At 40.1% G+C, this 13,170-nt stretch overlaps 2 protein-coding genes across 2 annotated transcripts; one reads left to right on the forward strand and one right to left on the reverse strand.

Annotated features, from left to right (window-relative positions):
- Positions 1–212: 212 nt before the first annotated feature.
- On the reverse strand, positions 213–665 carry LOC115956453 (uncharacterized protein Mb2253c-like). Its single transcript, XM_031074828.1, has one exon. The coding sequence runs from the start codon at positions 663–665 to the stop codon at positions 213–215; it is 453 nt and encodes a 150-aa protein (XP_030930688.1).
- Positions 666–11,437: 10,772 nt separating this feature from the next.
- On the forward strand, positions 11,438–12,136 carry LOC115956454. The gene has a single exon (XM_031074829.1). The coding sequence runs from the start codon at positions 11,438–11,440 to the stop codon at positions 12,134–12,136; it is 699 nt and encodes a 232-aa protein (XP_030930689.1).
- The last annotated feature ends 1,034 nt before the right edge of the window (positions 12,137–13,170 follow it).

Raw genomic sequence — 13,170 nt, forward strand, 5'->3', positions numbered from 1 at the left:
TGATCATTCTTGTCTGCAGCCTTTGGGTATGTCCCATCCTTGAGGTACTGGAGGATGTCTGAATATCATTCACCTTCTCTATTTGTTCCCTCATCTTCTTTTATTGACATGTAATAACCTGGCTCTTCTTTTTGTTCCACCACTATTGGTCGAGCTTCATCTTCCTTAGGTCCATCTATCATGGATGCCATTGTTGCTAGAGCACCTGCAATCTAATTCTGCATTTTTGGCACATATTGGTACTGGATCATGCTGAATTTCGAGGTCCACTTCTGAAGACATTCATGATAAGGCATTAACTTTTCTTCCTTGATCTTCCATCTATTTTGAATCTGAGAAATTATCAAGGCTAAATCACCATATACTTCCAACTCTTTTACCCTAAGACCTAGTGCTGCTTGTAATCCCATAATACAAGCTTCGAATTCAGTGGCATTATTAGTGGTAGGAAAGTTTAGCCTACCATAGAATGGGATGTGTGTGCCTTTTGGAGAGATTAAGAGAACTCCAATGCCACTCCTATTTTGATTAGTTGCTCCATCAAAATACATCTTCCATGATTCTACCTCGATCCCCATGATATCCTCATCTGGAAAGTCACCGTGGATCTCTTCAGTTTCTGCAGGTGAACAGTGGGCTAAGTGATCAGCAATTACTCCCCCCATTCACAAATTTTTGAGTCACATATTTAATATCAAATTCTGATAGATGGAAAACCCATTTAGCCATCTTCCCATCTTGCATAGGTTTTTACATCAAATATTTCAATGGGACCATTCTTGCAATCAATAAAACCTTGAAAGCAAGCATATAATATCTAAATTTTCGATTTGCCCATACAAGTGCTACACATTTTTTCTCAAGTGGTGAATACTTCTCTTCATAATGATATGATAACCCAGGAAAACTAAACTGGTAAAAAACCTGGGGAGGATTTAACCTAACTATCCTCAAGGTAAAACAGATCCACTATGAAAGAATTGAAGTTTTACAATAGCGACTTAGACCACTAACATCCTATTACTACCTCAAATAGAAAACTTACTACTACGACCAAGTGACAACTCCGAGTCCATGGACTACTTCTTTCTTGGATTCACATCAACCACAAGTACTCCCACTTGTGTTTTTCTTTAAGCTCTTTATGCAGCAACTGAAGCGATCATTAAGCTCTTGACATCAATCTTGATCTTGATAACCCTAAATGTGTATGAAGGCAAACACCTCTAGATCTCACAAGAGATTCACACACACAGCATAAACAACAACCTGAAAACGTGGCTAAGGTTTTTCCTTTTATACTTAAGGTAAAACATAAAACTCTATACGTCATATGGGCTTGGGCTAAATCGGAAAAATCTGCAGAAAAACATTCTGCATGAGCTTTGATCAATCGAGTCGAATTTTCGATCAATCGAGCCTTGCAGAAAGTGAATAGTAATTTTCTACAATTACTCAATTTCAACTTCAAAATAAACATACTTTAAGCAGCCTAAATATAGACTCTAAGTTTTGATCATGGTTTGCCAACATTACATATTGAAGTTCTAAAACATTTAGATCCTAAATTAGAACCTAACAATTTGAATTAATCAAGCGTGATCAGCTCCACCCAAACAAAATGCATGCAGACCGTGAAAACTTGATTAAGTTATATCTTTCAATCTGACGGTCCGATTTGGAAATCGGACATATCGTCACAATTGTTAGAATCTCAAGATCATTTTTATGATATGAAATGAATGAATTAATGCATGTAATGCAACTCTAAATTTTAGGTATATGAATGGTCATTCTAGCCATCTTCCAAGATTAAATTATGGGTGCAAAATTAAGTGTCTTCATGCTCATCATTAGAAGCCTCATTATAATCAAAAACTTGTGTGTTCACAACTGGCTCATCATCAAAATACTCAAAGACCTCCTCAGATCCCTCATCAGGGGATAAGTCTACATTGGGCCCCTGGGTGGCAACAGTACGAATAGAAGACGGGGTGGCAACCAATAAGTACCCATCCTTGACGGCCCATGAAAGGGCAACAAAGGGATCGCTAGTAGAAATAAAAGGTGGAGGAGTAACGAGAGTGGCACTCTCAACTTGAGTCATCACCAGGGAAGTGGCTCCCTTTTGAGGAGTAGCAAGCTCAATAGAAACAAAGGCGTTCTCCCCAATGATGCCTCCCTCAACGAGGGTACTCTGATTACTTAGACCAGCAAGGAGGAACTGGGAACTTAGCAGAAACCTCCCTGGTAACAGCAGCCATGGTAGAAGCCATGGCCTTAGCAACAATGTTAGCACCCCCAAAGAAGCCCTCCATAGAGACGTCAGCAGCAAAAGGAGTCCCTTTGCTTGTAGGGTGGAAGACAGAAACGAGCTCAACATCAATCTAAAAAAAAGTATATTGAAATGCAGAAAAGGGTAAGTAAGCTAAAGGAAATGTGGAATACTTGCATGAATAAGGGAAAGCAAGGCAGGGGAAGAAATATACCTCAGCATTAGGCTCATCTAGCAATATGGGGTGAGTGGTAGAAGTGTCCTCTTTATGCTTGAATTGCCAAAGAAAAGTGAGATGTATACATATGGTTAGTCACAGGAAAGCACACTAAATGGCTAAAATAAAGAAGACAGGGAAATTAGTTATAACATACTCTCCTCTCAGCAATGGTAGATGGGGCTGAGGGAGATGTCTTCTCTTACTACCACGGGTCTTGCTGGAAGGAGGAGCATCTGAAGGCTACCACGGTGTGGGAGGCTTGGTTTGTGCTGCAACTGACCTCCTAGTGGAACGAGCTCTAGCTGAAGAAGGAGGCATACTCTCGAGGACTATGCTGCCGATGGGAGGAAGGCCTCCCTGGTAGGGGACTATATCCGAACAGACCTTAGAGGTGTCTCCACCCTTCTTGGTAGGCTTAGGCTTGGCAGACTTAGAGGCCAAGCCCTTCTTCATTGGCTCAAGAAGGTTCACCATTTTCACCTCCTTCTCCTAACTATGGGGTAACTCACCCACATACAAAAACCATCCCTGCTCTCTCTCCATCCACTCAAATATAGCATACCTACTCTACTTCCTAATATAGGCAATCACATATCTGGTAGGTAGGAGCAGTCGAGGGTTCAAGGAGATGATGGCATGCAAACCCTTAGGAGGAACAAGGGAGAACCCATGACCACTTAATAACTCAATGTGGAATGAAGTCATAATTGCCTGCTGGTAACCATGCATTTGGGTAGTGCAAAGGCCCACTCTTTGGGAACTAGGGATGGTGACCGCTATGAAAAGCTTACTTTAAAACTCAAAGGCATTAGGGCGTAGGAAGGGACAAGCTAAGGTTGTAGTGTCTAAAACTAATGTAAAGTCATTGGGTATGTCTTGGTCAAACCCTAACTGCCTCATCACTCTATGGGTAGAATAATACACATACCAGAAACCTTTGTCAACCAAGTAAGGTAGCTACCTAGCATTAGTGGCAGCCAAGTAGGTGATACTCCTCTCATCATAGGCTACCAATGGGGTAGTTGTCTCAACAATGGCTATAAAAGGCCTCATTGCAGAATTGGCACAAGTGTACTTAGTGCTGAAACCCTTACAAGCCTTCTACAAAAAGCCCACCTCCTTATCAAAGAACACCCCGGCAGGATGACCAAAGGGCTTCAATCCAACCCAACAATATGGAAAAGGAAGCTCAGTAATAAAACTCCCATAAAAATCAGTGATCACTCTAGGGCAAGGCTAGAACATCTCCTTGGCATGGCGAACTAGCTTACACTTAGCCAAATGCCTAGCACAATGATTCCAAAGAAGGTGCTGTAGTATGGTACTATGAACAGACGAAGTAACTATGTGGCAGGAGCTTGCCTGCCCTTCATCGCTCTGCAAAATAGCCAATTGAACATACAAATGGCCCAAAAACAGAGGGGCCAATGGCAAACTCACTCCGACAGAAATCTTTATGGCTAACCAAAAATAAACGGGCTTCACAACATATTGTGGGTGTAAGCCAAATACAAACTTATAGAGTCAGAGCGTGATGAAGCCGATGTAGCGAGCTTTGGTGGAAGCCTTCAAGAAAGCCCCAATCCAATAAGAGAGCTTCGCATTCCCCCTGAGCCCTTTCCTTAACTCAACCTCCATGGCCTCCTCCTTGGCAGAAAGTTGTATGTCACAAGGGTTCATGTTGCCAATAATAGGGAGTAGCAACTAGTTGGCCATATCCTCCAAAGTCATAATGATCTCACCACAAGAAAAGAGTGGCGAAGATTGAACAAATCATGGTAGTTGGACAGACACCAAGAAGAAACTATGGCCTTTAACACATCGGCTTGCTGCAATGTACCCATGAAATATGTATCAGAAAGCTCCTTGTTGACCCACTCCTTCTAACCAAGTGATGTACCTAACTCGAATTTGAAGAGGATAGGCACGGGTAAGACGTTTCCCTAATGAATAGCAAGATTGGGGATAGAGGAAGTCAACAGAGCCCAAGAAACTTCAAAATTGTGCCACTCTAGAGATAGTCACTAGGCACCACACGGAAGTGTGAGTGGGTATCGTACCACGGATCGATGAGAGGAGGGCATTCACTACCTAGGTCGCTACTCCTTCCTCCTCCTCGGAACAGTTCCATTCGAAATGGGAAGCCTCTTCATCTTTCTCAACCTCAATGGATGGGTCATCAACAGTGATCACTTTTCTCTTACGGTGGGAAGAAACTTCACTCTTTGTCAGCGACATGGAGGATAGATTATGCGATGAGAGTGGTGGGTGGGAGAACTTAGAGAGGATGAAAAGGAGAAGGAAGGAAAGGAAAGAGGATTGTGAGGGAAGTAAAAGTAATGAAAAGAAAGAGGAGAGGTTAATACAAATAAGAATATTAGGAAGGGAAGTAAAGACAATATTGCATTAAATGAAGCAAAGACGATGTTTTGGAATAACTGGCAAATTGGGAAATTTAAAATGACAAGCCTGTTCACGACAAAAAAGGTGAACAAGATGAGGACCATTGTTCAAAAAACCCACGAAAGAGAATTGCAAAATTATTTTTGTGTGAATTGTAAGAGAAATCCACATGCTCAGGGGGTTGAATGTTGATGTCCATTTTCGACAAAAGGTGCAAAAGAACTCCAACAATAAGTAAAATAAGAGGAAAAAGGAGTATAAGTGGTAAAAGTAAGGTAATAAATTCAATGGGCCAATGTAGCAGGAGTGATAGCCAGCAGGCCCATGAATGCAATAAGAGGTAAAGGTAGAGTAAATGGGCCGAGGAAGCCTAAGAGAAGAGGTCATAAGCTCAATGGGCCAACGTGGCGAGAATGACACATGGGCAAAATAAGAGATAAAGACAAAGTAAATGGGCCGAGAAAGCCCAAGAAAATAGGTAATAAACCCAATGAGATAGCATGGCATGAATAACAGCCAATAGACCTATAGGCAGAATAAGAGATAAAGACAAAGTAAATGGTTCAAAGAAACCCAAGAAAAAAGGTAATAAAACCAATGGGCTAACATGGCAAGAATGATAGCTAGTAGGCCCATGGCTGTGGCAAGAAAAGGAATAATGGAAATAAAAGCTTGGTGGGCTGGAAGGGCAAAAACTTCTGCCTAGACATTACCCAATCGATGAGGAAAGGAAGGGAAGCAATACAAGCCCAAAAGCCCACGCACCTTTCACGTCATGGGAGATAAGCACAAGCCCAGCATACATAGTAGAATGAGACAAGGCAAGAATGGTAAGAATGTCATAGGAGTAAAAGAAGATAAATGTAAAGGATAGTAGAGGACACATAAGGGCTGGAGAACCACTTACTTGTACCCAGCCAATACAAGGGAGGTGGGCCCTCAATTAAGAGATTTAGAGGGTGTGGTTTAGTGGTAGGGAGAAAAAAGGGTTTATTCTAGGGTTCCTTCCGAGGCTTTATTTGGGGAAGTGCCTTGCTAGGATGGCATTTCACCCAAAAGAGGCAAGCAAAGGGTTGAGGCCCTTGGTGCATGCCATAGAGGTAAGTGGTGAGGTAGCCTAATCCTTATCCATTGAAGGAGACAAAAATTGAGAGGGGGGAGAAACAAAATAAGGAATTTTGTCTGGAGATGGGGATTGGTGCAACAAGCAAGTTCTAAGTAGAGGTAGTGGCCGGGCAACCAAGGGGTTAGTGGGCAATCCTGGAAGGATGCCAAAAAAAAAAAACCAAAAACAGTTGGTGGAGCCTTAGGGAAAAAATGGAGAAATCCCATAGAATCAAGCAGTATAAAAGGGAAGGGAGGTAACCATGAACGGGGGATAGAGGCAAGATGGAGAGAAGAGTAAGACAGAAACTAAGAACTAGAGAACAAAAGAAAAGTAAGTAGTAAAAAAAAAGGAAGGAAGAGAGTAAACACTAGAGAAATAGGGGCATGCATCAGTAGACCACCTTTTCTCTCCCTCATGACATTCCCACCTTCTGAAACTCTGTGAATCAGAACTTAAAGCCATTTAGACCATTTCTCCAACACGTGTAACTTCATTGGCAGAAGCCTGTAACGAGGTTGCACATATTTGGGTTTGGTTCCCTTTTTGGACCCATTCTTGCTGAATGATTCAGCCCAAGATTGGGAAAGCAAGCCATTTCTATTACAGCTGCTTAGAATTGTCATTACTACCCTGTGATGGCGCCTTCTAGTTTATTTGACATTTACATTGTTATTCACCTGGCTGTAGCATTTTATATTATTAGCCATTCTACTGTGATATCTCTTACTCTTTTTGCTATATCAGTTGTTCTATTGTAACCCCTTACTAGGCAGATTATTTGAGGCATAAGCATGGGTGTAATGAGGGTCTACTGATCACTGACATAGCTTTTGTCAAGCTAAAAAGTACTTTCTTATTTCTTAATTTGCCTATATTTCAATGCCTTTCTACTTTCGAGTTTCTCCTTTGTATTTTCCTTTAAGAGGCACTGATGAGTAGAGTTTAATATTGCAATTACATTGAATTTAATAATGGTATTAACTTGACATGTGATTACTTTTGTCCAACATTTAGTTGATCTATTCTAATATTCTTTATTCACCTTTGTCTTTAGATATTAGGGCACATTAAAGATGCTACTCCTTACCTTGATGCTATATCTACATAAACTTTCCAATTTGTTGGGGTGTTACATTTGTTGCTAGACCTGAGAGTGATAGGCCACAAATTGAATGACCCCTTGTGATAGAAATTAATTAATTAATTAGCCAAGTTATTAATTAATCAATTTATCATGCAAATGCGTGGTAGCACAAATAAATCACCAATAAACTAAATATGCAATGGAAAATAAATAACACGGTGATTTGTTTACGAATGGGGAAAACCTAATGGCAAAAACCCCACCGGGTGATTTTCAGGTCACCACTCCCGAAACTTCACTATTATCACAACAAGCGGTTACAAGTAAAGGAATCCAAATACCTTACCAACCTACAGTTGAACCCTTACCCCAATACCCAATTGGACTTGTTCTGTAGTGACAGTTCCCCTTTCAAATGCACGACTCCTAGTACGTGACTAACCAATTGCGCGAATCCCAGTATGCAACTTCAATCACCAACTAAGAAGGTTGTTGGTTACAAAGTTCTTTAGTTCATCCACATGATGAAGATCAAGAAGATGCTTGGTCATAAAACCCTATGGTACACATACACAGCAACTTCTTCAAGAGAAAGTGATGAACTAGGGCAAGAACTTCATCTTTGGTCACAATTTGCTTAAATAGATTTTGCTCAAAGCTTGTGCAACTTGTGAACTCTTTGACGGCCCTTAAACTGATCCTTTTATATGTCTAGGGTTAGGAGAAAAGAAAGCCCAAAGAAACATTCACGGATCCCAAGAAAATCAGATTGGAATTCTGAGAATCTTAAATCTAGACTGATAGCAGGTGTAGAGCAAACCGAATATAGAACAGCTTCCTTAAGCTTGATAGATGTAGCTATCGAGCTTTAATGATTTCGCACTCTGAACTTGTTTTCTTGAACAGACTTGAAGGCTTCAATACTTGATCTTGAAACAAGGCTTCTTGAAGTATTTAGAGACATCCTAAATCCGCCCAAATACAAGTAAAGTGCGTTTTATCAAAGGATAAGCCAATTACATAAAATCATGACATATGTTCTTAACATGTGGAATACATATGTCCTAACAGAGAGTATGTGTTGTTTGCAGTTTAAAGAGAATGTGTTTCTTGCCGCAATAAACTAATAGTGTCATTTGAACATTTCATAAACAAATATGTTTGTCTCAATATATGTGTGCATGCTTGAATGTGTGCCAGCTATGGTAGCTAACCAACATAGAGATTACACACTTTATTGCACCTATCTCAAGCATGTCCTAATTCACACATTTAGTTGATTTATTCTAAACTAGTAAATTATATGTCAAGTTAATACCATCATTAAAATTACTTCATTCCAACATTTTTTTTTTTTAAATTTCTCACTACTTAAATTGAATAATTATAGTGGATATGTGTGGGCAATTTATAATTGTTATTTCTTATTATGAACTCACTACTAATAAAGTTCTATAACAATTATGTTACAATATATGTACAATATTCTTCAAAACCATCTTACATAAAACACTACAACATTATCCGTGTATTGCACAAACAACTTACTAGTTGGTACCAATGAGATAAAAAATGGATAAGAAGGCTAAATTTTTTTGTCAGTTTTTGTACACTATCACCAATAACATAGGCAAATTGATTAAGGCTTCAACACTCAATAAGCTGTGTATTCCAGTCTTTAGATTCGAATATATAGTTTTAAGAACAATTGCTTCTCATGTTTGTTTTATTTTTTAGATTGTAACGATATAATTTTTTGTGATTCGGAAAAATTTGATTTTATTTTTATTTTTATTTTTTTTATAGTGTAACATATATATTTTGTAGTCACATATTATATATAGTGAGGTATGCATGAAAATATAATGCAATAAAAAAGTTATCTTTTATTTTATAGTGTGAGAATTATTAGATCAAGTTGTAACCATGTATACTTTGTTAATTACTATACAAATATATGCAAATAAATTCTTTTTATATTTTTCTCCAAAACATAAACCGACATCTCTTTCTCTCTCATAATCAATAGATCATATATCATAAAATGGAAACATAAAATAAAATAAAATACAAAATCAAACTTTTTTTCATCATATAAACATATGAATAAATCCCGCAATATATAACTTTTCAAATTCATAAACCACATGATTACTTAGATTATATAACAAAATAAAACCAATCTATCCATCATGACATTGCAGTTTTATCTAGATATAATTATATAAAAATCATATTTTGTTGATCTTATCTCATAAACCAAGAGTACCATCTATATAGCAAATAAGATCTTTAGAGAGTAACATATGACAGAGAATTCTTAGTTTGAACAACCAATTATATATATAAACCATCCAACATAAACGTCTATTAGAAGATAGAGTCTATAACTTTAATACGAAAATTTGCGTTGTGACTTGTACGGATGAGTGACCCTTTTCTCTCTAGAGAGGAAGAAGCGGAGTTAGCCCGCAGTAACAAAAAAGTGAAGAACGTCAGCCACGCTGAGTTCAACGGCCATATGAATGAAGATCAAGCCACCTTTGCAGGCATGCGTAGCATTACCAGGCACCCCTTGTCCTTTAAGGATAGATTGGTGGGTGAAATACCTGGGGCATATTCCTAAGCTTTCAACTTTACTGAAGCTATGGATGCTGAGGAGGAGTCAGATTCGGAGATAACGGATCTTCGTGATGGTCTTATTGCCGTCAAGTTCTCTAAAGAACAAAAACGCCGATTCCGTTTTCCATGGAGTAAAGCTCTCATTGTGAAAGTTTTTGGCAGGTCAGTGGGTTTTTCTTTTCTCCACGCTAGGCTCATGTCCTTATGGAAGCCAGTGGGAAAAATTGATTGCGTTGGCTTGGGTAATGATTTTGTCCTAGTCCGTTTTGCAATAAAAGATGATTGTGAGGCTGTTCTTAAGAATGGACCTTGGTTCATTGGAGGAAATTTCTTATCTATAAGACCTTGGGTTCCAGATTTTAATCCTTCAGAGGCGGGTATATCCTCAGTCGCAGTTTGGGTGAGATTGAATGAACTGCCTATCGAGTATTATGATGTTGAGGCCCTTTAGATCATTGGCAATGCGATTGGTAGAGTTCTAAGGATAGATACCCATACACCGAATGAATCTAGGGGCAGGTTTGCTCGCCTCTGTATATAGGTTGACATTGAAAAACCTTTGATTACTGCGATTCTCATTGGTGGACGAGAGAAGCCTATCAGTTATAAGGGTATTCAACGGCTCTGTTTTTCCTGTGGAAGAATAGGCCACTGTCAGGAGAGCTGTCCGTATACGGTGCAGGAAGACCAGACACGGAAGAAGGAGGTGGGTGAGAATTTACTGGAGCAGGGTAACCAAGCAGATAGTGGGCACCAGGCTACCAGCTCAAGTACGAATTCGGTTAAGCCTAAGGAGACAGAGACGTGCGAGGGAACACCAGGATTGTGTGAAGGTACGACTAAGGACACCCCCAATGATGTGTACGGCCCCTAGGTTGTTGTGACACGGAAAAGAGGTGGGAACAAAGCGACAAGGAAAGATGGTCCCACTGACCAAAATACGTTTAAGAATATGGGCTCACTGAAGAATGGGCCTAGTGACAAGCTTAAATGGGAAGGGAAGAGGAAGGTGTCAGTGGATCATAGCCTAAGTGAGGCCCATATGCAAAAAACGGTGCAGCGAATTGCAAAAGGCCCGGAGAATTTGAGTCAGTGTTCCAATAAGGAGAGCAATGGGTTTAAGAGCCCAGGATTAATGTTTAGCCCTTCAGTAAAGGGCAAAAAAGGAATTGCCAAAGGAAGGGCGTCCTTGTCCTTGACTAAAGGTGTGGCCAGCAATAACCCTTTGAAAGATAATTCTGTTCCTGAGAATTCCTCTTTTCTAAATCAGCATGGCTTTAACTCTGAAGCATTGTTCACCTTCAATTCTTCGATGGATCAATCTCAACAGGAGGTAAGCTATTTCAAAGGGCAAGAGATTAAGGAAATGCAAAATTTGCGAGAGAATGAGATGAAAGAGGATAAGAGAAAGGAAGGTGCTCATCCAACGTCTAGCTTGCAAATTTCAAGTGAGTTAGAAGGGGGTATAAAGGCATTAGAGGTGCCAGAGGAGGAGAATATGCAAGTTAAGGTCAAGGAAAGACCAAATGGAGGAGGTGGAGCGACCGATCAAATGGAGCTCGAGGAAGGAGAAGCAGCCGAGTATGCTGCCTGATGAAGGGTCCATTCCTTTAATATTTAACCATGAATATAGTAGTTTGGAACTGTAGGGGTGCTCTGAAGCCCAAATTTCAGAGTCATGTGTAGGAGCTTGTTCGGTGTCATGATCCGACTTTGTTAGTGGTTATGGAGACCCGTGTGGGTGGAGATAGAGCTCATGATGTAACTGATTGGCTCCCATTTGACGGTGTATTTCATACTGAAACGATTGGCCGGAAAGGGGGGCTATGGCTTCTCTGGTATTCAAATAGAGTGGAGGTGGAGCTGCTAGCAAGTTCTGAACAAGAAATTCATGCTACAGTCAAGGTACGTACCTCTAATTCTAAATGGTTGTTCTCTGCTGTCTATGCTAGTCCTAGGAGTGTGGAGAGGCATATTTTGTGGAATAATTTGTCGAATGTAGCTGAGTTGCATAACATGCCGTGGGTTATTGCTGGGGATTTTAATGAACCTCTCTCTGGTGATGATAAGTTTGGAGGTAGAGTGGTTAGTTCAAACCGGTCTTTATTATTTAAAGAATGCTTAGATAATTGTAATATGGTGGATTTAGGCTTCTCTGGTCCAAGGTTCACGTGGACTAATCGAAGAAAAGTGCAAAATCTCATCCAAGAGAGAATCGACAGATTCTTTGTCAACCCGGAGTGGTGTGTCCTTTTTCCAGAAGCAAGAATAACGCATCTCACTAGATGTCACTCCAATCATTGCCCGGTCCTTCTTGAAACTAAACCGCAGAATAGGGTGCGGCTAAACCGCCCTTTCAAGTGTCAAAAGTTCTGGCTGGCAGATATGTCCTTTCCCAAGGTGGTAGATCAGGCCTGGAATTAGTCTTCTCATCTTGAGGAGGCTATTGATAAATTTATGGTTAAGGCCAATGATTGGAATAGAGATCAGTTTGGAAATATTTTCTTTAAGAAAAACCATATACAAGCTCGTTTGAATGGTGTTTAGCGGGCTATGGCCATTCGGCCTTCTAGCTCTCTTGTAGAGCTCGAGAATAACCTCCTCAAAGAGTTAGAGATTATTTTGAATCAAGAGCATGAGTTGTGGGCTATTAAGTCTCGAGTAAATTGGATGGTCCAAGGGGATCGAAATACTGCATTCTACCACGTTTCGACGCTAGTGAGAAGGAACAGAAATCGTATTACTGCTATTAAAAATAGTGTTGGTGACTGGATTAACGACGAGGAAGAGGTGATGGGGTTTATTCGGAATGGCTTTTGTGATATATACTCAACTTCCCATTCTTACTCTCTTAGAGATTTAAGTCATGACATAAGGAGGCAAGCCTGCCTTTCTAATGAGGAAAAGGACAGCTTGAGTCAGAGGGTAACAACTGAGGAGATAGAGGCTGGGTTATGGTCTCTCAAAGCTAATAAAGCCCCTGGCCCAGATGGGCTTCATGTAGGTTTTTTTCAACATTTCTGGCCAGTGGTTGGGGGATCTGTGATTCAAGAAGTCAAGAATATCTTTGAAATGGGAACTATGCCAGAGTATCTCAATAGGACTCACATAGTTCTTATCCCAAAAATCCAAGGTCCGGAAACTTTGGGAAACTATAGGCCAATAAGCCTATGTAATACTGTGTACAAAATAGTTACGAAGATTATTGTGGCTTGTTTAAGACCGTATTTGGAAAAGCTGGTGTCTCCTCTCCAAACGGCTTTTGTCCCTGGTAGGAAAGGGATTGACAATGCTGTTATAGTTCAAGAGCTCATTCATTCGATCAGTAAGAAAAAGGGAGGTACGGGGTATATGGCAGTGAAAATAGACCTGGAAAAGGCCTACGATAAGCTTGAGTGGAGCTTTATTCGTGATGTGCTTGTGAAGATAAATTTGCCACAGAACTTAATAGATCTCAT

Source organism: Quercus lobata, chromosome 8 (genome assembly GCF_001633185.2).
Source record: "Quercus lobata isolate SW786 chromosome 8, ValleyOak3.0 Primary Assembly, whole genome shotgun sequence".
Lineage (NCBI taxonomy): Eukaryota > Viridiplantae > Streptophyta > Magnoliopsida > Fagales > Fagaceae > Quercus > Quercus lobata.

Bases quoted from the DNA above. Each gene is read 5' to 3' on its own strand.
- LOC115956453 (XM_031074828.1), bottom strand. From the start codon at position 665: ATGGGGGGAGTAATTGCTGATCACTTAGCCCACTGTTCACCTGCAGAA.
- LOC115956454 (XM_031074829.1), top strand. From the start codon at position 11,438: ATGGAGACCCGTGTGGGTGGAGATAGAGCTCATGATGTAACTGATTGG.